General features: G+C 49.5%; 1 protein-coding gene and 1 long non-coding RNA gene across 6 annotated transcripts in view; one reads left to right on the forward strand and one right to left on the reverse strand.

Annotated features, from left to right (window-relative positions):
• Nucleotides 1-27,272, reverse strand: part of LOC147114223 (E3 ubiquitin-protein ligase TRIM7-like) — a 65,999-nt gene that overhangs the window by 6,015 nt on the left and 32,712 nt on the right. For 3 of the 5 annotated variants that reach the window (XM_085995892.1, XM_085995889.1, XM_085995893.1), the window contains exons 3-4: nucleotides 12,468-12,698; nucleotides 11,423-11,445 (exon numbers count right to left, since the gene is read on the reverse strand). In XM_085995892.1, coding sequence (XP_085852018.1) covers nucleotides 11,423-11,445; nucleotides 12,468-12,698 — 254 coding nt within the window. Of the gene's footprint in view, nucleotides 1-8,772; nucleotides 8,839-11,422; nucleotides 11,446-12,467; nucleotides 12,699-16,162; nucleotides 16,346-27,272 lie in introns of those variants that run through there. The other 2 variants (XM_085995890.1, XM_085995891.1) reach the window with 2 other exon arrangements.
• Nucleotides 310-26,599, forward strand: LOC147114224 (uncharacterized). Its single transcript, XR_015079386.1, has 3 exons — nucleotides 310-394; nucleotides 10,846-10,971; nucleotides 26,253-26,599. It is a non-coding gene; the product is annotated as an uncharacterized LOC147114224 (long non-coding RNA).

Consider the following 27,272-nt stretch of genomic DNA (forward strand, 5'->3'; position numbering starts at 1 on the left):
CTGCAGGAACACACTCACTACAATCACGTGAAGTGAGGAGAAGAGAAGGAACAGCCTCCCAGGGACCTGGGATCGGTGGGATTCCTTCACAGACGTCTTGATTTTAATCCCCTCACACCCCGATGGGCGGGAGAGGATCTGGGTTTAAAACATCCGGATCGAGTAACCCGACCCCAGCCCGACCCCGTTCCCAGCTATTTCAATTTAAACAAACACAAACCAGGCCATCGACGAGGCTCCTGCGAAAGGCAGGCGGGGCCTCATTAACATTCGAAAGTCACGGCCTGATGACATAATCAGGGTGGTGAATGAAATGTGAGTGTGGGCCAGGGGGAGGCCGGCGCTGTCGGCTGCCCCACAGCAGATCCGAGACGGGAGGAGCCGACTGGCCAAGGTAAGTGCGAAAGATCAGATCATTTTAGCACTCCTTGTGGGCCAGGAGGAGCAGGAGACCCCCAGGCCTCACAAGGAAGCATTGGGCCTGCCCCAGCCCCAATCTTTCAGTCTTCGTCCCCAGCCCCCCACGCCCCCCTCCCAGTGGGCCCCCGGTCCCTCTCCTCTCCCCACCCCTACCCCACACCCCCCCAGGCCTTCTCCCAATGGGCCCCCGGAGACTCCCCTCTCCCCCCCCTCCCCTCCCCACCCCCTCTCCCCCCACCCCCTCTCCCCCCCTCCCTCCCCCTCCCCCCACCCCCTCTCCCTCCCCCTCCCCCCACTCTCCTCCCTCCCCCTCCCCCCACTCTCCTCTCCCCTCCCCCTCCCCTCCCCTCCCAATTCACAATTCAAATCGCTTTATTGGCATGATAAGTTACATCTTATGTTGCCAAAGCATCAAAATACATTTATGGTTTAGCACATAAACGCAGTTCTATTCATACAGTGTATAAACAGGTATATCCCTGAGTGTATAAATATACATTCGCATTGTTTATATATATTCTTTTCTTAGTTTACTGGTTGTCCCTCTGTTCATGGCAAGCTGTAACATAGTGTGCCGCCAGTGTTATACAGCTTCTCTCCTCTCCCAGTAGGAATGGGAGTTTTTGGTTGTCATTCAGATTTCTGAAATCAGGGCATATTTGTGAGAATTTTTGGTAGAAATTCTCCCTGATGCCCTGATATTTTCCACAAGCTGTGAGGAAGTGCATCTCTGTCTCCACCACTCCCTGACTGCAGTGAGAGCATATCCTGTCCTCTCTTGGCAGCCTGGTCTGCCTGTGTCTGCCTTTTTCGATCGCTAGGCTATGTTCGCTAAGTCTATACCTTGTCAAGGTTCTTCTCAGTTTGTTATCCTTTACCATGGTCAGGTAATCAGCTATGTTGTATTGTCTGTTTAGGGCCAAGTAGCAATTGAGTTTGCTTTGGGTTTTTGTTGTTTCTGCCCAATATGTCAGATATTTTTCCTTTTGCTTAGCGACGATTGTGTTGGGTCGAATTCTTTGTGTTACCCTGTCACTGTCCTGGGGCTGGTTATTGTTAGTATTGTTAGTAGTTACTTCACTGAGTCCCAGGACTAGTTGACTGAGGGTATTCTTCTTTATGGTCAGCTCTTGGCATTTCAGGGCGTCGTAGTGATAGCATTGGGGATTGCTCATTTGTAGGTGATTCCAAAATTTGGTGGCTCTTTTTTGGATAGTGATTATTAATGGATATTGGCCTAGTTCCGCCCTGCATGCATTGTTTACTGTTTTCCTTTGAGTCCGGAGGATACTTTTACAGAATTCTGCATGTAGGATCTCAATTGGGTGTTTGTCCCATTTTGCAAATTCTTGTTGAGTTAGCGGTCCCCATACCTCACTGCCATAGAGTGCAATTGGTTCAATTACTGATTTGAAAATTTTGAGCCAAATGCTAATTGGGATTTCTATTTGGATTGATTTTTTGATGGCATAGAAAGCCCTTCTTGCTTTCTCTTTCAGTTCATTCACAGCCAGTTTGAAGTTTCCCGTAGAACTGATTTTTAAGCCCAAGTATGTGTAGTTAGTGGTTTGTTCAATTTTGGTTGTTCCTACTGTGAAATTTATTTTGGGTCCCTGATGTTTGGATCTTTGCTGGAACACAAGGACTTTGGTTTTTTGGGGATTTATTGTCAGGGCCCAAGTCTGGCAGTACGACTCCAGCAGGTCCAGGTTTTGCTGTAGCCCCTCTTTAGTAGGTGACAGCAGAACCAGGTCGTCTGCATAGAGGAGGAATTTAACCTTGGATTCATATAGGGTGAGGCCGGGTGCTGTAGATTGTTCAAGTAGTTTTGCCAATCCATTTATGTAAGTATTAAAGAGTGTCGGTGAGATTGGCGAGCCCTGCGTCACCCCCCGCCCCTGTGGGAAGTATTTTGTTTGTTTGTCTCCAATTTTAACTGCACATTTGTTGTTTATATACATTGATTTAATTACATCATATGTTTTCCCTCCTACCCCACTTTCGATAAGTTTCAGGAATAAACCGTCATGCCAGATGGAGTCGAAAGCCTTCTGGAAATCTACAAAGCATGCGTAGATTTTGCTTTTGTTATGGTGAACGTGTTTGTCAATTAGGGTCTGTAGGGTGAAGATATGATCGGATGTTCTATAGTTTGGCAGGAATCCAATTTGGCTTTTACTCAAGACATTGTGCTCCTCAAGGAAGTTTATAAGTCTTTTGTTTATGATGCTACAGAATACCTTCCCCAGGTTACTGTTTACACAGATGCCTCGATAGTTGTTTGGGTCGATTTTGTCCCCACTTTTGTATATGGGCGTTATGAGTCCTTTGTTCCAGATATCAGGGAAATAACCGACACTCAGAACCAAGTTGAAGAGTTTTAGGATAGCCAGTTTCATTTTGTTGTCTGTGTGTTTAACCATCTCGTTTAGTATGCCGTCTGTCCCGCAGGCTTTTCCTGGTCGCAGGTCCTTGAGTTTTTCAAGAAGTTCTTTTTCTGTTATTATGGCGTCCAGCGGGTTTTGGTTATCTTTTATGGCCATTTCTAGCTTTTCCAGTTTTTTGCATATTTGGTGTTGCTCTGGTCTTAGTGTGTTTTTCTGGTATAATTTTTCAAAGTGGTTTACCCATGTGTCCCCATTTTGAATGGCCAAATCGTCGTGTTGTTTTTTGTGTAGTGTTTTCAAGTTTTCCCAGAAACAATTGGAATCAATGGATTCCTCCATGGAGCTGAGTGTATTCTTAATATATTGCTCTTTTTTGGTTCTGAGTGTGTTTCTGTATTGTGTTAGTGTCTGACAATAAGTAAGGCGTAGTTCCTCGTTTTCTGGATGTCTGTGTTTTTGGTTTGATATTTTTCTAAGTTTTTTCCTCATGTTATGGCAATCTCGGTCAAACCATTTTTCATAGTTTTTTGTTTTGGGTTTGTTCTTGCGAGCTTTCAAGTTTGCATTTGTTGCCAAATTATCAAAAATATTGTTTAGTTTACTAACTGCCCGGTTTACGCCTTCTTTATTGTGAGTGTATATGTTATCCAGAAAGGTGTCTAAGAGAGCTTGAGTTGATGCATTGCTAATTGTTTTCTGGTATTTTTCCGTGTCGTTTTTGGCCCATCTGTACGATTTTTTGGTGTTGTACAGTTTACTGGGTTGTGTTTCTATGTTGTTTGTTTCTGTCTTTTTGAGGAACATAGTAATTTGACTGTGATCTGACAGTGTTGTTTGTGGTTTGACTGTGAATGCTCTGAAAGAGGATGGGTCTAAGTCTGTAATCATATAGTCTACTGTGCTGCAGCCAAGAGGTGAGCAATAGGTCGATCTTCCTAGGAGGTCTCCTATGAACCTACCATTGACAATGTACAGACCCAGGTTTCGACAGAGCTGTAGTAGCTGTTTTCCGTTGGTATTTGACTGCTTGTCGCAGTTATGCCTGTATGGAAGGGAAGGGATGTCAAAGTGGTTATTCCCGAAAACGTAATTGTTTCCCTGATTATTGGTGAAGTCTGGTTCTTCGCCCGTTCTTGAATTGAGGTCCCCACAGATCAACACGTTCCCCTGGGCCTGGTATTGGATAATTTCCCCCTCCATGTTGGAGAAGGTGTCCTCTTTAAAGTACGGGGAATCGATTGGAGGGATATAAAGTGCGCAAATGTAAACATCTTGGGTGTTTGAGATAATCTCCCTCTCAAGTTTGAGCCACATATGGTTTTCGCCCTTTTTTATAAATTTGATGTAATTCTTAAGTTCTGTTTTAAACCAGATCAGTATGCCTCCGGAGTCTCTGCCTTGGGTTACACTTGGTAATTTATTGGAGGGGACCACCAGCTCAGTGTACCCTTGGGGACAGCCAGTGTGTCCTTTTCCTTTATACCAAGTTTCCTGTAAAATGATAATATCTAGGTCTTTAGTTTCATCTATGAACTCTGGGGTCCTACTTTTCACTTCTCGCACTGAAGAGCGTAGACCTTGGATATTCCAGGTCGAAATATATAAGGATTTCATGTTAAGTTTGATCTTTTACTATGATAGGTTAAAGAGTGGTACGTGTTTGTCGTGTCTAAGTGTGGGAAAAAAAAGATCACATCAGTTGTCTACAAAAGTTAATACAATTTGGTTACAGTTCTTTCTATTAATTAGTCCTTGATCCATAAGGCGGAAGTAGATGCTGCTGCACATCTGCTTATTGTCTCTTAATGGATTGTTTCTGTCTGAGGTATTGCGTACGTCCTGTGCATCTCTCCCTCTGTCTGGCTGGGAGCAGTCCTATTCCCCTGTGGGACAGGAGTGGTGCAGGTCTGATATTGTTGTTTTGCATGGGGATCCTCTCTGGTCTCGGTTGGTGTGTTGGTGGTCCTTGTAGTGTTCCTGATATGTACCCCGCTGATCTCTGGTGGTCGGGGGGGGGGGTCCTCTTGGAGTCTGGGTATGGACCCGGTTAAAAGCGACGTCCTTCAGGGCTTTAGCAAAGATCGATATTCTTTGCCTTTGGATGTGGACGTGGTCGTAAAGACATTCCTCATCGAGGGTGGGGTGTTGGGCCAGGTGTACGTTGTGGTTTGATTCGCAGTCTCTTGCTATGCTGGCATTTATAGAGTCATAGAGTTTTACAGCACAGAAAGAGGCCCTTCGGCCCATCGTGTCTGCGCCGCCCATCCATCCCTGTCCAGTCTAATCCCATTTTCCAGCATTTGGTCCATAGCCTTGTATGCAATGGCATTTCAAGTGCTCATCCAAATGCTTCTTGAATGTTGTGAGGGTTCCTGCCTCCACCACCCTTTCAGGCATTGAGTTCCACATTCCAACCACCCTCTGGGTGAAAAAGTTCCTCCTGAAATCCCCTCTAAATCTCCTGCCCCTTACCCTGAATCTATGCCCCCTTGTTATTGACCCCCCCACTAAGGGGAAAAGTTCCTCTTTATCTACCCTATCTATGCCCCTCATTATTTTGTACACCTCAATCAGGTCCCCCCTCAGCCTTCTCTGCTCCAAGGAAAACAACTCCAGCCTGTCCAGCCTCTCTTCATAGCTGAGGCGCTCCATCCCAGGTAACATCCTGGTGAATCTTCTCTGCACCCTCTCCAAAGCAATCACATCCTTTCTATAGTGAGGCGACCAGAACTGCACACAGTACTCCAGCTGTGGCCTCACCAGCGTTTTGTACAGCTCCATCATAACCTCCCTGCTCTTATATTCTATGCCTCGGCTAATGAAGGCAAGTATCCCATATGCCTTTTTAACCACCTTATCTACCTGCTCCGCTGCCTTCAGGGATCTATGTACATGTACACCAAGGTCCCTCTGACCCTCTGTACTTCCTAGGGTCCTACCACTCATTGTGTATGCCCTTGCCTTATTTGTCCGTCCAAAATGCATCACCTCGCACTTTTCAGGGTTAAATTCCATTTGCCACTTTTCCGCCCATCTGACCAACCCGTTTATATCGTCCTGTAGCTGGAGGCTTTCCTCCTCGCAATTTACCACCCCACCAATTTTCGTGTCATCTGCGAACTTACTGATCATACCTTTTACATTCTCATCCAAATCATTTATGTAGATCACAAACAATAAGGGACCGAGCACCGATCCCTGAGGTACCCCACTGGACACAGGCTTCCAGTCACAAAAGCAACCTTCGACCATCACCCTCTGCCTCCTGCCACTCAGCCAGTTTAGGATCCAACGCGCCAAGGCACCCTGGATCCCATGGGCTCTTACCTTCTTGACCAGTCTCCTATGCGGGACTTTGTCAAAAGCTTTACTGAAGTCCATGTAAACCACATCCACAGCATTTCCCTCATCCACCCCACTAGTCACCCCCTCGAAAAATTCGATCAGATTTGTTAGACATGATTTACCCTTGACAAAGCCATGCTGACTATCCCCGATTAATCCTTGCCTCTCCAAGTGGAGATTAATTTTGTCCCTCAGAATTTTTTCCAATAATTTCCCCACCACAGATGTTAGACTCACTGGCCTGTAATTCCCTGGTTTATCCCTGCTACCCTTCTTGAATAATGGTACTACGTTAGCTGTTCTCCAGTCCTCTGGTACATCCCCTGTGGCCAGAGAGGTTCTGAAAATTAGTGTCAGAGCCCCTGCAATCTCCTCCCTTGCCTCCCACAGCAGCCTGGGATACATCTCGTCCGGGCCTGGGGATTTATCCACTTTTTGGCCCGCTAAAACCGCTAGCACCTCCTCCCTCTCGATGCTAATATGTTCGAGTATGTCACAGTCCCCTTGCCCGATTTCTATGTCTGCATCGTCTTTCTCCATAGTGAACACAGATGCAAAAAATTCATTTAAAACCCCGCCTACATCCTCTGGTTCTACACACAGATTGCCACTTTGGTCCCTAATGGGCCCTACCCTTTCCCTGGTTATCCTCTTGCCCTTAATATACTTATAAAACATCTTAGGATTTTCCTTTATTTTGCTCGCCAGTGTTATTTCATGGCCCCTCCTCGCCCTCCTAATTTCTTTTTTAAGTATGCCCCTGCACTTTTTATACTCCTCCAGGGCTTCTTCTGTCTTTAGTCTTTTGTAACTGCCAAAAGCCCCCCTTTTATTTCTAATGCATTTTATCTCATGAATTGTGTTGTTGTTGAAGTCTGTTCTCGGCAATATTGTGGAAACAGTGATTCTAGTGTTTGGAAATGTACTGCTTGCTTTCCTAATCATTGCTCTGAGCGATGTTGCTACTTCTTTCTGTTGGGTCTTTAGGTCATTTGTGCCCGTGTGTATTATTATGTGTTGGGGGGAGCCTAATCTGGCTTTGGTCAGCCATCCCATGGCTCTGTTTGTTGTTGGGCACCAGATCTTTTCTACTTTACTTCTAGGGAATAGCTTTTTCTCCCATAGAAATTTCCCATTTGAGTCTATGAGTATTACGACGTCAGCCTTGTTTGTGTTTACTGTCTGGTGGCTTTCGCTTGGACTCATAGTGTGTGTGCTGGGCTGGGGTGTCTGGTGTGTGCGTACCTCTTGTGAGCGGCCCGCTTGTGGTTCCACGGTGGTGGGGGAAGATTGCGAATCAGTATGCTGGTCGGTCTGTGTGGCACCCCTTGTATTGTGTGTCTGTTGCTTTTGTTCCGTGTGGGAGTGCAGCCGTTCCGTCCAGCTCTGTCTTGTCTTATCTCTAGCCTCTGGTTGCTGGTCTAATGGTGTTCTCTCTCCTCTATGGCTCTCTTCTTTTTCCTGCAGCTCTTTCACCTGATTCCTAAGTAGATTCACCTGGTTCTCAAGTAGCTTCAGCTCTCTCTTGTGTCTCTCCCTCTCCTGATTTTGATCGTCATTCATTTTGAGGAAGTCCTCTCTAAGTTTAACCATCTCTATCTCTAATTGATTAAATTTATCTTTTGGTTGTATCTGGCTGTGTGATCCCGGGGTATGTGTCTGGTCGGCCCTGGAAGGCTCACTCACTTCCTGGCTAGGCTGGTTGGCCCTGGAGGGCTCACTCACTTCCTGGCTATGCTGCTCTTCTCTTGGTGAGCTGGGAATGGTAGGGGGACTATGTGTGGCTTCCTCCCTGGTAGTTATGCTGGGGTTTGTCAGTTGTATCGTGTGGCTGTGGTTCCCCGGGGTTAGTGTCTGGTTTGAACTGTGTGGCTCGTTCACCTCCTGACCAGGCAGATTTTCTCCTGGTAAGTTGTCAATGTTGGGGGGAGTGCGGGCCACTCTGGGGCTGTTCCTTCCCCCCTTAGTTAATTTTTTCAGTGTCCTGAAGGCCGTTGCAAATTTGTCGAGGTTGCCTTGCACTAATATTGTCCCGGTATTGTACGCGTTGACCGTCGTAGTTGAACTGTCTCCTGGTGTGTTAATTTTCATTATGGACCCATTTGCGGTATTTTCTAGCTTAACATTGGTATAGTGTGATTTTATTGCTGTGATCCAAGCCACTGGCTGATCTGAGTAGAAAATGAGATTACTTTTTGTCCCATTGTTGTAACAGTCAGCAAAAAGTGTTTCTGGTTTTTCTCTCATCTGCTCATGCTTGATCGCTTTTATAGCTTTTTTTGCGGTGTTGGGGGGAATCTGGAAGCGGGGCTGTTGTGGATCTTCTGATTCGCTCATTTTTGGTAAAGTATTGTTGATCTTAGAATAAGCTTTTCTGGGGCCCCGGGTTTGGTGTTTCCCTCTCCCTGTTCGCGAACTTTCCCGGTCCCCCTCTCCGACCCCGTGGTCCCTGGGCCTCGGCTTCTGGGTTCACCCTTCTCAGGTCTGGGTCTGTGAGCCGCTGTTTCCCGGTGCCTTCGGGCTGTTCCCCTCCCCCTCAGAGGTCTCTGTGCCTCTGTCTCGGCCTGGCTCCTCGGGCCTTTCCCTGGCTTCAGCCTCCCTCCCTGGGCCCTGTACTCACAGTCTTGGTTTGCTTCTGGAAGCCTTCTGGTTGCTCCCCTTCTCCTCAGAGGTCTCTGGGCCTGGCTCCTCGGGCCTTTCCCGGGCTTTCTAGCCCAGCCGCCGCTCGGGCTGTGCCTCGTTCGCCGTTCGGGTGCTGGACTGCGGTCGTCGCTCGGGTGCTGGACTGCGGCCGTCGCTCGGGTGCTGGACTGCGGTCGTCGCTCGGGTGCTGGACTGCGGCCGCCGATCGGGCCGTGTCTCGTTCGCCGCTCGGGCTCCCCGAGTCACCTCGTTCCGGCTGCCGCTGCGTCTCCGTGCGGCCTCCCCGATTCGCCTCGTTTCCCAAAGCGGGCTCCCCGAGTCTCCTCGCTCCGGCTGCCGCTGCGTCTCCGTGCGGCCTTCGTGCCTCGGTTCCCGATGCGGCCCAGCCACCTCGCTTCTGCTGCTGCTGTGGCCCCGTGCGGCCGCTGTTCTTTGGTTTGTATATTTTTTTTCCCCTTATTTCTTTCTTTTCTTTGGCTTTTTTTTTTCTAATTTCCTCTGGTTTTTTTTCCTTTGGTGGTCTCTTTGGTGGTCTTTTCCTTCCTTACTTAATCTAGACTAAACTAAACTTAAACTTAACTAAACAAACTAAACTAACTTAACTAGAACTAAATTTAACTTAAAACCTTTTAAAACTTGAAATGAACCTTTTTTTTCCCCACTTTAAACACTAAAAATTCAGCAGCCCATCTTCAGCATGTGTATTCACTCTGTCTGGCTGTCTGGCTCCCCCTATCCCCCCCCCCTCCCCCTATCCCCCCCCCCTCCCCCACCCTCCCTTCCCCCTCCCCTCTCCCCCCCCCCTCCCCTCTCCCCCCCTTCCCCTCCCCCCCTTCCCTCCTCCCCCCCTCCCCTCCCCCCCTTCCCTCCCTCCCCCCTCCTCCCCCCCTCCCCTCCTCCCCCCCTCCCCTCCTCCCCCTCCCCCCTCCCTCTCCCCCCCTCCCCCCCTCCCTCTCCCCCCCTCCCTCTCCTCTTCCCCCCCTCTCCCCTCTCTCCCTCCCCTCTCCCCCTCCCACACCCCCTCCCCTCTGCCCCCCCCTCTCCCCCGCCCCCCCTCCCCTCCCTCCCCCCTCCCCCCCCTCCCCTCTCCCCTCCCTCCCCTCTCCCTCTCCCCCCCACCACCCCTCCCCTCTCCCCCCACCCCCCCTACCCCCCCTCCCCCTACCCCCCCTCCCCCACCCCCCCTCTCCCCCTCCCCCCCACCCCCCTCCCCCCCTCTCCCCCCACCCCCCTCCCCCCCTCTCCCCCACCCCCCTCTCCCCCACCCCCCTCTCCCCCACCCCCCTCTCCCCCACCCCCCTCTCTCCCTCCCCCCTCTCTCCCTCCCCCCCTCCCCTCTCCCTCCCCCCCCCCCTCCCCTCTCCCTCCCCCCCCCCCTCCCCTCTCCCTCCCCCCCCTCCCCTCTCCCTCCCCCCCCTCCCCTCTCTCCCACCCCCCCCTCCCCTCTCTCCCACCCCCCCCTCCCCTCTCTCCCACCCCCCCCTCCCCTCTCCCTCCCAATGGGCCCCCGGAGCCTCTCCTCTCCCACCCTCCCCCTCCCTCCCCCCCCCACCCTTCCCCTCCCTCCCCACCCTCCCCGGAGCTTCTGCTTCCCTCTCTCTGAGTGACAGGGAACGCCCGCACGGGCCCCCGGCTGCAGCCTCCTGCCGCTTGTTTTTCTCCTGTCCGCCGGCCAGGCCGTCAATCAATAGGGCCTCCATGTCCCCGGCATTACCACGTTAATGACCTCCCCCGCACCCTCCCCACCTCCCCGTTAATATCAGGGTCATAGTGTCCAGTGACACTGACATTCCTGGGAAATCTCAGCACCCACTCATTTCTCTGTTAGTGGATAGAATGAGCCAATCACAACACATTTTACTGTCACTCTGACACTAGGACCCGCCCCTCTCCTCATTCTCCATGGGCTGGTTGACAGAACAAGCCAATCACACAGCACTTACTGACCCAATGGAATAAAGCTGTCACTGACACACATGGAGCCTTTAGGAAGCCTCGGTTAGATACTGGTCACTGCAGCTTTAACTCTCTCTCACTTCCTGTCTAACAGGTTCCTGAGAAGCTCAACACACCGATGGAACAGCTCATGTCACTCAACAACAACAACGTGCTTTCATATCGTGCCTCTAATGTAGTAAAACATCCCAAGGCACTTTACAGGAGCTTGGTCAAAGAGGTAGGTTTTAAGGAGCATCTTAAAGGTTCAGCCTCAGACAGTGAGCAGGGAGGGGGGGTGGAATTGGTGGCCAGGGAATGGAGGTTGTGGCGGGGACTAAAAGACAATGGCTTCAATCTTCCCAATGTTTCATTGGAGGACATTTTGGCTCATCGGAGACTGGATCTCGGACAGGCAGCGTAACCAGACAGATGCAGTGGAGGGGTGGAGAGAGGTGGTGGTGAGGTAGAGCTGGGAGTCCTCAGTAGACATGTAGAATCTCCCATTTCCCACAGGCTGCCTGAGCCAATAACCCCTCAACCCCCAGTTACACATCACTCAATATTCCCACCATTTGAAAGCTCCTTATCTGGGAAGGTTTCCAAGCCGTGATTCTACTTTCACTCTTCTCCCAGATACAGCTGAAGGTTCCCTATCAGCAGCAGCTACTGTATGACTGAGAGGAACTTACCTGGAAAGGAGCTGCTTTGAGTTCTGTGAATAAAGAGAGGAGATCAAATCAGTCAATGAACAAACCAACACCCAATGGACCCAAACCGTGAATTTGGGATTGAGAGTAAAGAGTTCAGTGTGGGACAGTAGGTGGGGCCAGTCACAGGAATGGGGAATAATCCCACATTTCACTGCACTCCATCCTGGGGCAGCACCAACACTCCGAGGGCAGGGCGGAGGGGCACCAACACTCCGAGGGCAGGGCTGAGGGGCACCAACACTCCGAGGGCAGGGCTGAGGAGGCACCAACACTCCGAGGGCAGGGCTGAGGGGCACCAACACTCCGAGGGCAGGGCTGGGGGGGCACCAACACTCCGAGGGCAGGGCTGGGGGGGCACCAACACTCCGAGGGCAGGGCTGAGGGGCACCAACACTCCGAGGGCAGGGCTGAGGGGCACCAACACTCCGAGGGCAGGGCTGAGGAGCACCAACACTCCGAGGGCAGGGCTGAGGAGGCACCAACACTCCGAGGGCAGGGCTGAGGGGCACCAACACTCCGAGGGCAGGGCTGGGGGGGCACCAACACTCCGAGGGCAGGGCTGGGGGGGCACCAACACTCCGAGGGCAGGGCTGAGGGGCACCAACACTCCGAGGGCAGGGCTGAGGGGCACCAACACTCCGAGGGCAGGGCTGAGGGGCACCAACACTCCGAGGGCAGGGCTGAGGGGCACCAACACTCCGAGGGCAGGGCGGAGGGGCACCAACACTCCGAGGGCAGGGCGGAGGGGGCACCAACACTCCGAGGGCAGGGCTGAGGGGCACCAACACTCCGAGGGCAGGGCTGAGGGGCACCAACACTCCGAGGGCAGGGCTGAGGGGCACCAACACTCCGAGGGCAGGGCTGAGGGGCACCAACACTCCGAGGGCAGGGCTGAGGGGCACCAACACTCCGAGGGCAGGGCGGAGGGGGCAGCACCAATGCTGGGTCCCACCAACAATCTTCAAACAGCCTCACACAAACGCCCCATTCCCCAGCCATGGCCCTGTTTATATTGAAGATGTACCTGAATAAAGGAGAGAGGGTCCCTCTGTACAAGACTCTGGGTTTCTCCATCTATTAATGAAATCTGTTCCATCCTCTTGTTTAATGCTTCAGAACAGCTTCTAATCTGTGAGAGAGCTCGGAGCCCCTCCTCATCGATCAGTTTCAGTGCGTATTCTTCATCTTCTTCCAGCTGTCTCCTCCATTCAGAGAAGCTCTTCGATAGCTTTCCTTTCAGCTCATTGATTCGTGTCTGAAACCCAAACCAACTCTCATTACAAACGTCCCTTCCACACAGCTGTTACCCTGAGCACACGGCACTCTCCAGGGACGGGACAGTTTGTTTAGATCACAACTCGATCACCCGTTAAAGATAGACAAGCAGTGGGGGGTGTCTACTGGGAGAGAAAACAGAGTTTAACCAGAGTTGCCGTGAGCCTTCTTAAAAAAAAACCTGCAAAGGAGTTAACCCTTTCCACTGACAGCTGTTTAAGTTCACCAAGCAGCAACTTTAGTGTTGCTGAATGAAATTTAAAGATATTGGACATTATTAAATTTAAGTTTCTTAATTTTAAGTTAATATTTCCCCACAGTGAATGAAGGAAAATTATGATTTGATAAATTAACCCCTTGGGTTGTTAAGCAGAGCCACAATGGATTCTCTGCTTTCTTTTGTTATCTGGAAGTCACCTTGTAAACTAATTGTAGCACTTCTGTCTCTAATGATCAAACTCGGTGTAAACCACCTAGCCTGGGAATCACTGGTTTCTGAAATTGGAGTTAAGATAAATTGATAGAAATGAAATTGAACATTGACAAAACCGGTCAGTTCAACAGTACTGCTTTTTGGGTTTTGGGATAATTTTGAAATGACAAAATGGACCCAGGCACTATATATTGGGTTACTTTCGGGAAAATAAAAGATCCTCTAAATTAATGATAAATAAGAAGTGTTAATAACTTGGACCAAGTGAGAACGTGTGATCTATGCTTTCTATCTTAAATATTGTACTGGACAGTAAAGTTCCTCCAGGGCTGATGAATGAGATATGAATGGTAATTAATGGGATGTGTACAATGGAGAGAGGAAGTGATTGAGGGTGTAAGATAGAAGCAGGAAAATTACACCACCAAATGAGAATGTTCCTAGCTTTCTATTGAAAGGCAGAAAAGTGTAAAGAGTAGTAAACGGATAGCTTTCTCTCGGAGACATTAGTGTCCCTGCATTGACACATACTCCACCGAGAAACTATATAATGAATGAAACAATCAGAATAGAGTTAAACACACTGGTACCTGTTAGAGGAATTGAAATTGAAGTTTAAGTGAAGAGATACATGGAATTTGGATTGGACAGCTGAGGGCGTCTTTGGGCTTGTGTGTTCCCAATTTCCAGAGGTAAGGGCTAGACACAAACAGGATTGTGGGAGGGTCGATATGACACCCTTCATGATCAAGAGGGAAACCCACAAACCACATAAACAATATCCTACTTAATACTGGATGGTTAAGAGCAGTATCAGATAGCCGAAGAGCAGCGTGGGAAGCCGTACTTACCCCAAAGGATAAGTCCGTACAGATTGTTAAAGACGGTGGATTAAACCCTGCGGGCGGCATATTAACGGAAGGAGAAGAACATCAGTGTGAACTAGCGGTAGAGGATGAGGAAAGTTGTGGGGTAAAAGATAGCCCACTTGAAGGGGAATGTGAAGTAATGCTTGTCGATGGTTCTGGGGAATTTAGAAGTGGTCCACCCCATACGGGATGGGCAGTCGTGAGGAAGGATGGTCGGGTGGTCCGACAAGGGGCTCTGGAAGGAGGGGACTCCGCCCAGGTAGCGGAACTGGTAGCTCTTATCGAAGCATTACAGGCTTGTCAAGGGAAACGAGTGAATATTTACACCGATAGTCGGTGCGCATTCAGCGTAGTCCATGATTATATGGCCTCATGGGCTCGGGGGTTTATAACATCCTCAGGGTGGTCACATTATACATGAAGTGCTAGTAAAGGCATTGGTGGAGGCTGCAGGGCTCCCACTGGGAGGGAGCAGTAGTCAAGGTAAAAGCACATCAGAATGGGGGCGATTGGATACAGAAAGGATACGAATGAGCGGATATGGCGGCTAAAGGGGCCGCAGGAAATATGCCCCCTTCTCCGGCCCCGGTGGTAGCTTGCGCCATCGGACCAGAGGAAATAAATATGGTGCAACTGCCCGAAGATACGTCAAAGGAAGAGAGAGGTGTTTTGGAGAGTCACAGGGCAAAGGAAGATGGGACTGGGGTATGGGAGAGTCACGGGGCAAAGGAAGATGTGACTGGGGTATGGGAGAGTCACGGGAAAAAGGAAGATGCGACTGGGGTATGGGAGACTCATGGGGCAAAGGAGATGTGACTGGTGTATGGGAGAGTCACGGGGCAAAGGAAGATGTGACTGAGGTATGGGAGAGTCACGGGGCAAAGGAAGATGTGACTGGGGTATGGGAGAGTCACGGGGCAAAGGAAGATGTGACTGGGGTATGGGAGAGTCACGGGGCAAAGGAAGATGTGACTTGGGTATGGGAGAGTCACGGGAAAAAGGAAGTTGCGACTGGGGTATGGGAGAGTCATGGGGCAAAGGAGATGTGACTGGTGTATGGGAGAGTCACGGGGCAAAGGAAGATGTGACTGAGGTATGGGAGAGTCACGGGGCAAAGGAAGATGTGACTGGGGTATGGGAGAATCACGGGGCAAAGGAAGATGAGACTGGGGTTTGGGAGAGTCATGGGGCAAAGGAAGATGTGACTGGGGTATGGGAGCGTCACGGGGCGAAGGAAGATGTGTCTGGGGTATGGGAGAGTCACGGGAAAAAGGAAGATGCGACTGGGGTATGGGAGAGTCATGGGGCAAAGGAAGATGTGACTGGGGTATGGGAGAGTCACAGGGCAACGGAAGATGTGACGGGTATGGGAGAGTCACGGGGCAAAGGAAGATGTGACTGGTGTATGGGAGAGTCACGGGGCAAAGGAAGATGTGACTGAGGTATGGGAGAGTCAGGAGGCAAAGGAAGATGTGACTGGGGTATGGGAGAATCATGGGGCAAAGGAAGATGAGACTGGGGTTTGGGAGAGTCATGGGGCAAAGGAAGATGTGACTGGGGTATGGGAGAGTCACGGGGCAAAGGAAGATGTGTCAGGGGTATGGGAGAGTCACGGGAAAAGGAAGATGCGACTGGGGTATGGGAGAGTCATGGGGCAAAGGAAGATGTGACAGGGGTATGGAAGTTAGAAGGGGCAGACCAGGTGGTAGCCCCCGAGTGTATCAGGCAGAATTTACTAGAAATCTATCATGGGGATATACATCAGGGACGTGGCAAAGCACTGCCAGAGGTGCCTGATCTGTGCGCAGTATAACCCAGGAAAGGGGATAAAGGTTCGTATGGAAATCACCCGAGACCGAAGGGACCATGGGAAAACCTACAAATCCATTTCACCGGTCCCCTTCCAAAGAGTAGGGGAAAGACCTACTGCCTGGTGATAATGGATCACTTCACTCGCTAGGTAAAGGCCTTCCCAACACGAGATTGCACCGCCGTTACAGCCGCCAGCATTTTGGCAAAGGAGGTGATACCTCGGTGGGCGGGTCCCCCTACAAATAGATACAGCCCAGGGGACCCACTTTATTGGTAGGATCATGAAGACGGCATGTCAGTTACTGGTGGTAAAGCAGAGGTTCCACATACCTTACTACCCTCAGAGTTCCGGAATACTCACAATGGCGGCCTGGTGGACTGCCGTGTTGGCGATCACCCTCCTGACAATTACAGTAGCGTGGGAGGCGCCCACCGTGCACATCGATAAAAGTACTTGATTACATCCAGAACAATACATGCAACTGCCACAGGGGGGGAAAGGGGAATGGATAAAGAAACCCAATATATGGATCACGGACCGGGTCCCCGCACGTACCCATACGACCAAGGTATGGAAAATAAATCCCAAATGTAAAATGGGACAAGGATACTGGGACACTATCTGTGGCAGCAACCCTGAACTGTCCGCCCCCGGTCAACCAGTCCAATTGGAACAGCCTCCCTGCCCATCACAAAGGGAAAGTTCAGTGTCCGGCGCCCCGGGCGGTTGGTCCTACGGCACCACGTAAGCAGACTCCTTCAACTCGGTCTGGATCCCTGTTATCGGACCCAGAAGTGACAATTATACACAACTACAAATTAGCGTGAATACTGATGGAGATATAACAGTCACCGGCATATATGATGACGACGGACTGTGACGTTGGTTATACTCCTGCTCGCTGCACAAAGGACAGCGCGGAAAAATGAGGGGTGTGGTCATCAGTACCGTCAACATTATAGCAAGGTGGACTAAATTTCCCCCATTCATTTGGGAACCAGGACTTGTGAGACAATATTGCCAAGAATTGTGTAGCGATGTTCTTAAGCGGTTGGGATGTACTGATATAAGATGCATTGATTTAACAACATGTGGATATTAAAAGCCGTCGCGATGTCCCACCACGGTGCCATCTCCAATGGATGGCATGATCAGTGTCGGGGGTCCGAAGGCACTGTTACATGATGTAACTATGGTCACTTTAGAAGTAATCTATAACCTGAGCAGTATAGTGCCAGCGTTAGAGGCCAATGGTGGTGATCACCCAGCATCAATTACTTGGGCTAAGCATAAATTGCAGCGATTACTTAGTGATTATAAGGACCACATAGCCCCTGAAGTAGAGGCCCCCAAGCGGCGGCAGAGACTGAAAATATTAGGGGAAGTGGGGGGCTTGTTTGTAAGTGCCAACTTGGTCCTAAATTCATGGCAAATCACGGGCCTGGGTAGCTATGCCTCCTGGGTGGCGCAGGAAAGCGCCAAGGGTCTGCGGTTCACAGCTCAGGGAATGGAGTATGCGCTTACGGCAGTAGAAGTGCAGGGAATCTGGTTAAAGAGAGGTATAGAGGTCCTAGGGAAAGCCGTAATGAAGGCGAGTGATTTACAGTCCAAGGGGCGAGCATGTGATATGCTGGCTTGGGACTTGATTGACAGTGTTGAATCAGACATTGAAGACATCAGGATTGGGACGGTGCCCCGGCAGGCGCAGAAGGAAGTCAGCAGTCTTAATCTGATTAACTGGGAGGAAGATAGACAGGAACTCCTGGTAACCCGACCAGCAGGCAGGGGGTCCTGCAGATGTATTTAGATTTCGAATGCTGATGCCACAGGGGCACAAGAATGGGACATATAAATGGGGATGTAAAGTAGAGTCTCTGGGAGTGGTCAGAGGTGAATCGGCGTACCAGGTGGGTACCCGCGGATACGTAGCACCTGGCAAGAATGGCAACCTCCTTATGACCACGGATGAGTGCTGTACTGTGTAGATTTCAACAAACCCAGTACAATAGCAAAATGCTGGAAGCCTGTTTGGCCCAGTGGTAGGGGCGAGGTGCAGTTGGACCTAGAAGCACAGACACACCTGTGAGTTTCAATTTAACTTTGGAAAAGACATTTACTTTGGACAATGAGCGTCTCGATAGGTGATTTAACGGTGAATAGATGATTTAACTTTGGACATTGAGACTTTGTGTTTTAATGGGTTTCGATGGATCTTCAATGGATAAGACAACGATGCCAATTTTGCCGGAATAATGGACTTCCTGGCCTCAATGAAAAACATTTTAACCTTGGGCAAAACACATCAGCAGTAACACTAAATCACATCAAATATGTACCACAGGGAGGGGGAGAAAAGATAAGGAGTTGTCTTCCATCCCCCAGCCCTGTACGTGTCCTGTGGTTTGGATTACTGGGTGTGGATTGTTGGGGGAAGGCCCAGACGGGGGAAGGCCCAGACTCGAAAAGGCGGGAAGGAAGAACTGTAAGAAGGAACCAGACTAACAGTTTTGGGTTGAACCTAATCCTTTGTGTCATCTACGATTTTGTTCCTGTAAAACCCAGAGTCAAGGTACCCTTGTAAGGACGAGGAAACCAAACACCTTCCATATCTTGGCGACTGTGGCAAGGACTCTTGAGGTGTGGAGCAAAATAAGGCACAAAGGGCAACAAACCCTTGGGAGGCTAAGGTAGTCTCAGGGATGCTAAAGTAGTCTCAGGGAGGCTAAGGTGGTCGCAGGGAGGCTAAGGTGGTCTCAGGGAGGCTAAGGTGGTCTCAGGGAGGCTAAGGTGGTCTCAGGGAGGCTAAGGTGGTCTCAGGGAGGCTAAGGTGGTCTCAGGGAGGCTAAGCTAGCCAGAGTAAACATTTCTGAGCCAGGGGCAAATGAAATGATGTACTCTCCGCAGGAGAAAGCGGCAGAGTGGGCGGTTAGAAGTAGCCGTAGGAAGTCTATGGGGGCTAAGGTAGCCTCGTATATATGTAGCAAGTTAGACATTTCTGAGCCATGGGCACGAGAAATGTTACACTCTGAGGATCCGCAGGAGGAAGCGGCAGAGTGGGCGGTTAGTGTTAACCATAAAAGAACGAGAGAGAAGGCGATTTGGCTACTGTGTCTACAGAAGCAAACCTCAATTCTCAGGGAAAAGGTGAAACAGCTGGAAGATGAGAAAAGGGAACTAGAAACCAAGGCAAGCGATAAGGACGCCGTCATAGAGCGACTGACGAAAGATTTAAGTGAAGAAAGGCAGGAGAGAAAGGTTAAGGAGGAGAGGGCGCAGAACAATTTTGAATACTTACAGTGTCAGGTGTCAGAGGGTAAGAGGCTGGGTCAGACTCACTGCGAACAAAGTGAAAGGAATCTAGAAAGAGGCGAAGAGGCGGAGGAACGATTGAAAGGTATCAGGGCAGCGAAATGAGTAGCCCAAACTCTGGGTTCTGAGGGAGCAGATCACAGGCCTTGTAATGAAAAGATCTGTAAGTTGACCTTAAAACTATCCAGGGCCAGAGGGATGGTTCATCTCATGTCGCCTGGAGAGGTTGTGGAAGACTGGGATATGGAGAGTAAAGAATCAGATGATGGGCCCCCGTACAGCGAGCATCGGCCGGCTCCCGAAGCACCGGGACCACCGAGACCAATGTGTCCCCTACGACAGCAGAAGTTCGGTCTGCCACCAGTGGGCGGTGGCCCGGTGCCGTTGCAGAACGATTATGTGCTCCCATTTACACCGCTTCAGCTACAGGGAATGCTGACGAGTGTGGCTAAATTAAAGCAGGGAGGAGGCGCCTCCGTTCATTTCGCCAATGTAGAGCAGGTAGGGGGCATTAATAACTGCAACAAGCAGGAGATGAGGAAGTTGATGCTGTTCTCTCTAGAAGGGAAGCGATATCAGAGTTTGTCGGCAGCCACCAAGGGGGAGGAACCATGCACGGCTTAAAAGATGAGATCTTGGTAGCACTGGGGCACAGCCAAGGTAGTCCGTTGTTGCAGGTGGAGCAGACGAGGCAGCAGGCAGGCGAGTTACCAGATACTTTTTCAGATAGACTGTGGCCGACTTACGTGAGGGCCACTGGGGGAGATCTAGTGCGCGCAGAATTAAGAGGGGCTCCCAGGAATCATTGGCTGAGGACCGTAGTGTCCAACAGTTTGCCGTGAATCAGCGCAAAGGCTGAGTCATGGTTTGACCCAGAGGGCCTCCACAATACGGAGATGGGTGTGCTGAGGAAGCTGACTCTAGCTTTCAAGTCAGGACAAGGGAGGAAGAGGAGAAACACAGGGGGAAGGTGCACGAAGTGAAAGGGAATGTGAGGAGTAAAAGGGAATGGAGACAGGAGGGAAGTAATGCGGGTCGATCCCAGGTGTGTTGTAACTGTGGGAAGTTGGGACACTGGAGTAAGGAGTGTAAGCTCCCGAAAGGGGGGAAACCAGGGCACGAGGGTCCCGAGGTAGAGACAAACCGAGGGAAGGTAGAAGACGACCCAATAAAAATCTTAGTGGCCGCATTACAGCAGGTTCTGGGCAAGGATAAAGGGAAACTGGATGTTGCTGTGGGTGACAGAGGACCCAGCGCGTCTGCACCCTCACTGTGACGGGGCCGCGCCCAGCCCGAGTACCTGTGTCCGCTCATCTACAATGAGTGGGGTGTGGAAATATGATTTTGCCCTTACTAGTGCATGATGGGATACTTGACATCTAATGTATTTTTGTATCATTGCCGCTGGACTAAAGTCGAGTCAGCAGCAATTAACGTAATCTTCTGACCTATTGCAAAAGTTAATCACAAACTGCTAGAACAATACATTGCAGAACTATTGGGTAACCGCACCACGTTTTGTACGCTTGCAAACTGAGAGGTGATAATGACACCTGATCAAAGAGTGAAAAGTTCTGTTAAAAGTTAATCTCGTTCTGCATGAATACTGAAATAGCTTTGTACAGAGTTGACTTGCTAACTTTTATACATGATCATATGGAACTTGTGTTCTTCACTGTATAAATATGATAATCAGACATGAGTAAGCAAATCATTTTTGGTAACAAGATTCAGACAGAACCTCCTGACAGAATGTAATTAACTAACCTTGTCTGAAGATATTTCTGTCCTGCTGACCTTCTGATTGTCCTTGTGCCAAACTCTTAATTTGTTTTAACTCTTAATTCATTTTAAAATGCTACAATCCCATTACAGGTGATTTATGGAGCACGGGCTTGTTTGAGTGTATAAATATGCTGCATTCACAGATGTTCTCTGGAGTTGTGAGCCGAGCCATTGACTGGGCTCTCGCTCCCCTTGTGCAAGTCAAAATAAAGCTTTGCTTATCTGACGGTATTTACGTGTTTCAGAGTCTTACTCGGAGTCGAGATTTCGACGGGGCAGACCATGTGTAGATGTGAAAGTGGAGACCGTTAGGGGAAGGTATTTGGTAGATACAGGCGCCTCTAGCACGGTGGTCCACTCACCAAATCCGACCACTTCCCCATGGTCGAGCGGGGTCCCATTTACACTAGCAGGTTTCACAGGTAATGAACAGGCTGGGGCGGTATCGAAACCCTTAACAATAGAATTAACAATAGAATTAGGACCCAACGTAACAATATGGGAAGGGAATCAGAAGGCTGATGTACCTGCCAAAATGGGGGTAGGGGAAGGGATACCTTGGGACCCGTACCGATCTGGACAGATCATGGCTGTAAAAGGGAAAAGAGAGAGCCAAGGAGGTACAATTGCCACCCGATTTGAAACAGGCTCAGCTGCAAGATGCAGTCCTTAAAATGGTAATTAAGGATAAGGAATGTGGGAAGCCTGTAGAGGGACCTTTGGAGCAGCAGATGTAGCAGTGAAACAGGGGATGTTAGTCAAGGGCAATAGGTGGGTCGTGCCCGTGCAGTACAGGGAAGAATTTTTGCAGCTAGCTCATGGGGGTCCGGGGGCCGGACATACAGGGCCAGAAACGACTTGGAATAAAGTGGAGGCTGTGGGATGGTGGCCCCAGCTCAGGGAAGATGTAAGGGATTATTGCGAGAACTGTTTAGTGTGCGCGGCGAATAATCCAGACCCCCACCGAAGGACGGTTCCGTTGGGACACACAAGGAGGGTAGAGGGACCATGGCAGTCTACACAGGTAGATTGCATTGGGCCACTGCCCACCACAAGTAGGGGCAATAAATATTGCCTGGTATTAGTGGATACTTTCTCGAAATGGGTGGAAGCTTTTCCTTGCAGGGCAGCGACAACGTTAAACACGGCGAAGATTCTAGTGAAGGAAGTGTTTTCCCGGTGGGGACTGCCCCTGATAGTAGTCAGATCAGGGAAGTCATTTCACCGGACTAGTAATGCAGGACACCCTGAAGCTGCTGGGAATACAGGGAAAGTGGCATGTGATGCATAACCCCCAATCATCGGGTATAGTAGAGAGGATGGACCGGACCTTAAAAGAGAGGCTTAGGAAAGAGATAGGAGAGGTCCCGAAGAGATGGGATGAGGTCCTACCCCTGGTCCCAATGAACATCAGAGCCAGTCTCTGTAAAAGTACGGGACACTCTCCGCATGAGTTAATGACAGGGGGGTCGCTGAGAACCCCGACTCATGTGTTGGTCCTGGTCCTGACCCAAACACAGGTTCAGCAGGTCACACGGGACAGGTTTGTTAGAGATCTGTACCATACTCTAAGGGGGCTGCATTGGGAGGCAGCTAACAATATGGGAAGGCAGCACCAACAGAATAAAATGCTGTTGGAACCACGAGTGGAAGGTAGGGGACCAGGTAATGGTCAGGAATTATGCCAGAATCGGGGCATTCGAGCCATTATTTAAAGGACCCTATAACATCGTGGATAAGGCAAGTCCTGTGGTCGATGCGATCCAGCTGCCGAGGCGAGTAAAATGGTTTCACATTAACCAGTGCAAGCTGTACGACTCCGGAGAGAGAAGCACAAAACGGGCCAAGGCCCAAGGAACCGTAATGAGTTTGATCAATGTGAGCCTTTCTCCCGTGCTGTGGGATGGTGAGGATGACTCAGAGGGCGGAGCGGTGAGACAAAGTAGTCGGGTGCCGAGACCCAGGGTGCTCTGGACACCTCCTCCTACTCCACCCCCGGGCCTCAAGAATCCCAAACATCAGGACAAGAAAAAACGAAAGCAGTGATTGAACCAAAGTGTAAATATGTGTATCAGTTAAGTGTGACCTGTGAAGGGGAGACCCCTCACAGAGCAGTGTTATTCTTTTGTTTTGTTTTTACAGAAACGAATCGAATCAAGGACGCGAGATGAGGTGGACGCTGCGGCTGAGCGTGTAGATGATCCTGCTTAAAGCAGGGTGGGGATATCGGGGAGACACCGAGACATTCTTTACATACGGGTGTATGGGAGGAACTGGCCCCACCGTAACTCAGCGGGGGCAACACGGGGTGATAATGGTACAGTTACATACTCCCACGTTGGGAATTGGCCGGGTTGGCTAAGGTCGAACTCGGCCAAGTATTCAAGGCGAACCGGGGACAAGATTTGGGAAGTGTCAGTGTCCTGCCCAAAGGTAAACATCAGGACTAAGAGGGTACGGGTGAAAGAGGGTAGACGGGTTTGTCTGGAATGTAAGGGAGCACCCCCATGGGATGGTGGTGGTCGTTGCGGAAAACAGACAAAGGTAAAAATAATGCATCCACGGAATGGGAAAAGTTGGATAATAATTCAAACAGACGGACCATGGGAACTAAGGAAGGGGTAAAATTGTATTGGGATAAAAGGTGGAAGAAGGAGCAAGGAGTTTATGTGTTCATGGTCGGGTCGGGGCACAACTGCAAAGGGGGGGTTGCCATTACTTTCAAATGGCAGTGGCAGGACTCCGGATCAGGAGTGAATTGGACTCAGAGTTTTGACTCTTGCGTGACCCCGGATCCTCCAAAAGCAGTCAATGCGACCGAACTGGTCGCGAGCAAGATGAAGCCTCTACCGAAAGCCCCAGAGACTCAGGGTCCAGAGGTCAAATGTCCCGTGACAGCACCCGGGCCTAAAACTGGGCTGGTGTTGATCCCAACAGGAAAAATAATGGCCCAGAAATTCGGGTCTCCACGGGTGAGCACGCACGGGGTAATTGCCCGTAAGCCCAATGGAAGTGCCGGTTTCATGCATGCACTGCGCCTGCGTGGGAAACCGGCACTTCCATTCCCCTGAAAGAAGGGGTTCAGAAGTCGAACGCGTGCGCAGGAGAGGCAGCGCGTGCGCTTAGAACTTACGTTTTTTTTGCAGGTTTTCCCAGGAGGGTAAGTTTCCAGAAGTTAGACATGTAAAAAGCAGTCGCAAGGCCTGCTTTTTACAAGGTAAGTGGTGAATTAATTAAAATTAAAACATTTTTTCCACAGGTTTATTATTTTTAAATACTTTGAAGAAAGGTAAGTTTATTTTTAGCCCCGTTAGAAAATGTAATTAATTTTTTCAAAATTTAAATTACTGTATTGTTTAAAATAGTTATTTCATGTAATTTATAGTTTATTTTAAAAATGTGATTTTTAAAAAATGTATTTGAAGATTTAGTGATGTTTTGGGGCTTACAGTATTTATAGGTTTGACAGGTTCCTGTCAAACTTATGAATGAAGCATTCCCTGCTACCAATGGCTCTCCATGGCCCACGTGATCCCAGGGGATGCATCGAACTAACTGCGCCCCTGGGATACGCAAGCACTGTGCGCCAGCAGTTGGAAGAGGCCCAGGATTGGAATCCCACGCGGGCCCACAGCTCAATGGCTGGCGCGGTAGGAAAGTGCAGGTCGGGGGCTAGCACCCACGGGAAGCCCCTGACCCGAATTTCTGGGCCGATGTATCATACCGTATATTATGAAGTAGTGTCGGTTATTCTTAATTTAACGGAGTTACAGTTGCCCCGGTGGTGCCTGCCAAAAGTTGTATGAAAAGTTGTTAAAAGGAATGTTCAGACAATTCTACTAGAGGAATTATGGGGACAAAAGTCAGGTGGGAGCATATATTCTGGTAAATAACAGCCACACGGGCTGGGGGAGACGAAAAAGGGGACTGATTAATGATGTGGCCACGGTGTTTAATGCAGGGATGTCACTGGTCAACAGTATGGACAACGTGCAGTTGCAATTACAAGTAAATAAACTAAGGGACTAGCTGAGGAAAATACTGGGGGGGCGGGTAATGACATTGAGGGTCAGGAATTGCAGGAAGACCAGGTGATGACGATTCATCTAAAGGAAATGGTAGCTGAGCTGGAGACTCATGCTCAGACCATCAATGTATTAATAAAGGAGGGCCGAAATGTGTCGGATCGGGCTGCCCAAAATGATGTGTGTGTCATGTACGGGGCCTGGTTGTTAAACGAGGGGCGCAGTAATTTAAAGGATAATCCCCATCTCAGACCACAAACACATCGGTATCACAGTTAACGGTACTTCACCGAACCTCCAAGAATACATATCACGTTTTGGCTACGATATCCTGCCGTTACCCGAACATTTGGTTAAGCTATTAGTTGTCCCTAAAACATTATTACGTGTTACAGCAAAAGAATGAGAAAGAAAGGGAGGAAATTGAAGAGGTGATTAACCCTCCATGGTGTGATGTGGGACTCAACATTGAGGTCCCTCCTTGGATTCGAATCGCATCGCATGTGTTGGTAATTGTACAATTGTGTATTATGTTGTATCTATTAATCTTGTCATGTAAATTAAAAAGGAAGACAAGAAGGGGGAAACTTAAAAGATTGAAACGGGAGGTTCAGAGTGTTTGAACCGAATGTATGTATGTATGTAATAAAAGTGAAATGTAAAGGTTTGGTTGAGACCAGCAATGCACCCAAAGGCAAAGAAGGAGTAGAATTCGTCAAGAGTAACGTCTCTAGTTTAAAAAGAGACATTAAATGGAGGAATGTAGATTTCAAAAAACCCAGTACAATAGCAAAATGCTGGAAGCCTGTTTGGCCCAGTGGTAGGGGCGAGGTGCAGTTGGGTCTAGAAGCACAGACACACCTGTGAGTTTCAATTTAACTTTGGAAAAGACATTTACTTTGGACAATGAGCGTCTCGATAGGTGATTTAACGGTGAATAGGTGATTTAACTTTGGACATTGAGACTTCCTGTTTTAATGGGTTTCGATGGATCTTCAATGGATAAGACAATGATGCCAATTTCGCTGGAACAATGGACTTCCTGGCCTCAATGAAAAACACTTTAACCTTGGGCAAAACACATCAGCAGTAAGACTAAATCACATCAAATATGTACCACAGGGAGGGGGAGACAAGAGAAGGAATTGTCTTCCATCCCCCAGCCCTGTACGTGTCCTGTGGTTTGGATTACTGGGTGTGGATTGGAATACAAGAGTTGGGGGAAGGCCCAGACTCGAAAAGGCAGGACGGAAGAACTGTAAGAAGGAACCACACACAGCTCTCTCTCTCATTCGCTCAGAAGCTCTCTCGGAAGCTCTCTCTCTCGGAAGCTAGCTCTGACTACAGCGACTGCCAGGTGTAAGAAGGAAGGGAAGACGGTCATCTCCAACTCCCAGCCCGCAATCAACGCCGGCCACGACCAGCCGGATGGGTGATTGTATATAACAGCTGACTCTACAAGGGGTTTGTGCTGTGTAGGCAGCTGCAGTCAGATAAAGGAGGACGGGGACAGGTCATCTCCGATCCAGGCCCACAGTCCACAACGGTAACGACCGGCTGGATGGGTGATTGTAAGTTTCAGCCAAATCGCAACAGGATTTTGTCTGTGTTTTGTTGGTTTTAATAAACTAACAGTTTTGGGTTGAACCTAAACCTTTGTGTCGTCTACGATTTTGTTCCTGTAAAACCCAGAGTCAAAGAACCCTTGTAAGGACGAGGAAACCAAACACCTTACAAATGAGTCAGAGCACTACATCATGTGTACCTGTAACACCCTGAAACCGATAGATGAGGACTCAGCAGTGGTGGTGATGGTAGAGCCTTTAGGGCAATTCAGGCATCTCCAACTCAGTGGTGTTCTCTGAGCGATGAGAAGAACTACCTCTACGGAGGATTGGTTTGTGCAAATAATCATATGTTTTGCCTTCAAGTTTCAGACTCACCTTGGGTGATTTCCATCTCCCAGGCAGAACCCTCGCCGGCCTGGTCTTCAGCTCATGGTGGGATGACAAGTTGAGTGTGGATGATACACCAGGGAGGGCCGCTAGGGTGGCGGTGGAACAGGCCTTGAATGCCACAATGGAATAAATTGCACGAAGTAAACAGGCCCTCACGGGGAAGAATGGAAGTGGACTTGGCCAATAGAACGGCTAGAAGGCTGGAGGTAGGACATTTAGGACTGAGGTGAGGAGAAATTTCTTCACTCAGAGGGTGGTGAACCTGTGGAATTCTCTACCACAGAATGCTGTGGAGGCCAAGTCACTGAATATATTAAAGAAGGAGATAGACAGATTTCTAGACACAAAATGCATCAAGGATT

This window comes from Somniosus microcephalus, chromosome 8 (assembly GCF_052327205.1).
Source record: "Somniosus microcephalus isolate GS21.2 chromosome 8, FLI_Smic_1.0, whole genome shotgun sequence".
NCBI lineage: Eukaryota > Metazoa > Chordata > Chondrichthyes > Squaliformes > Somniosidae > Somniosus > Somniosus microcephalus.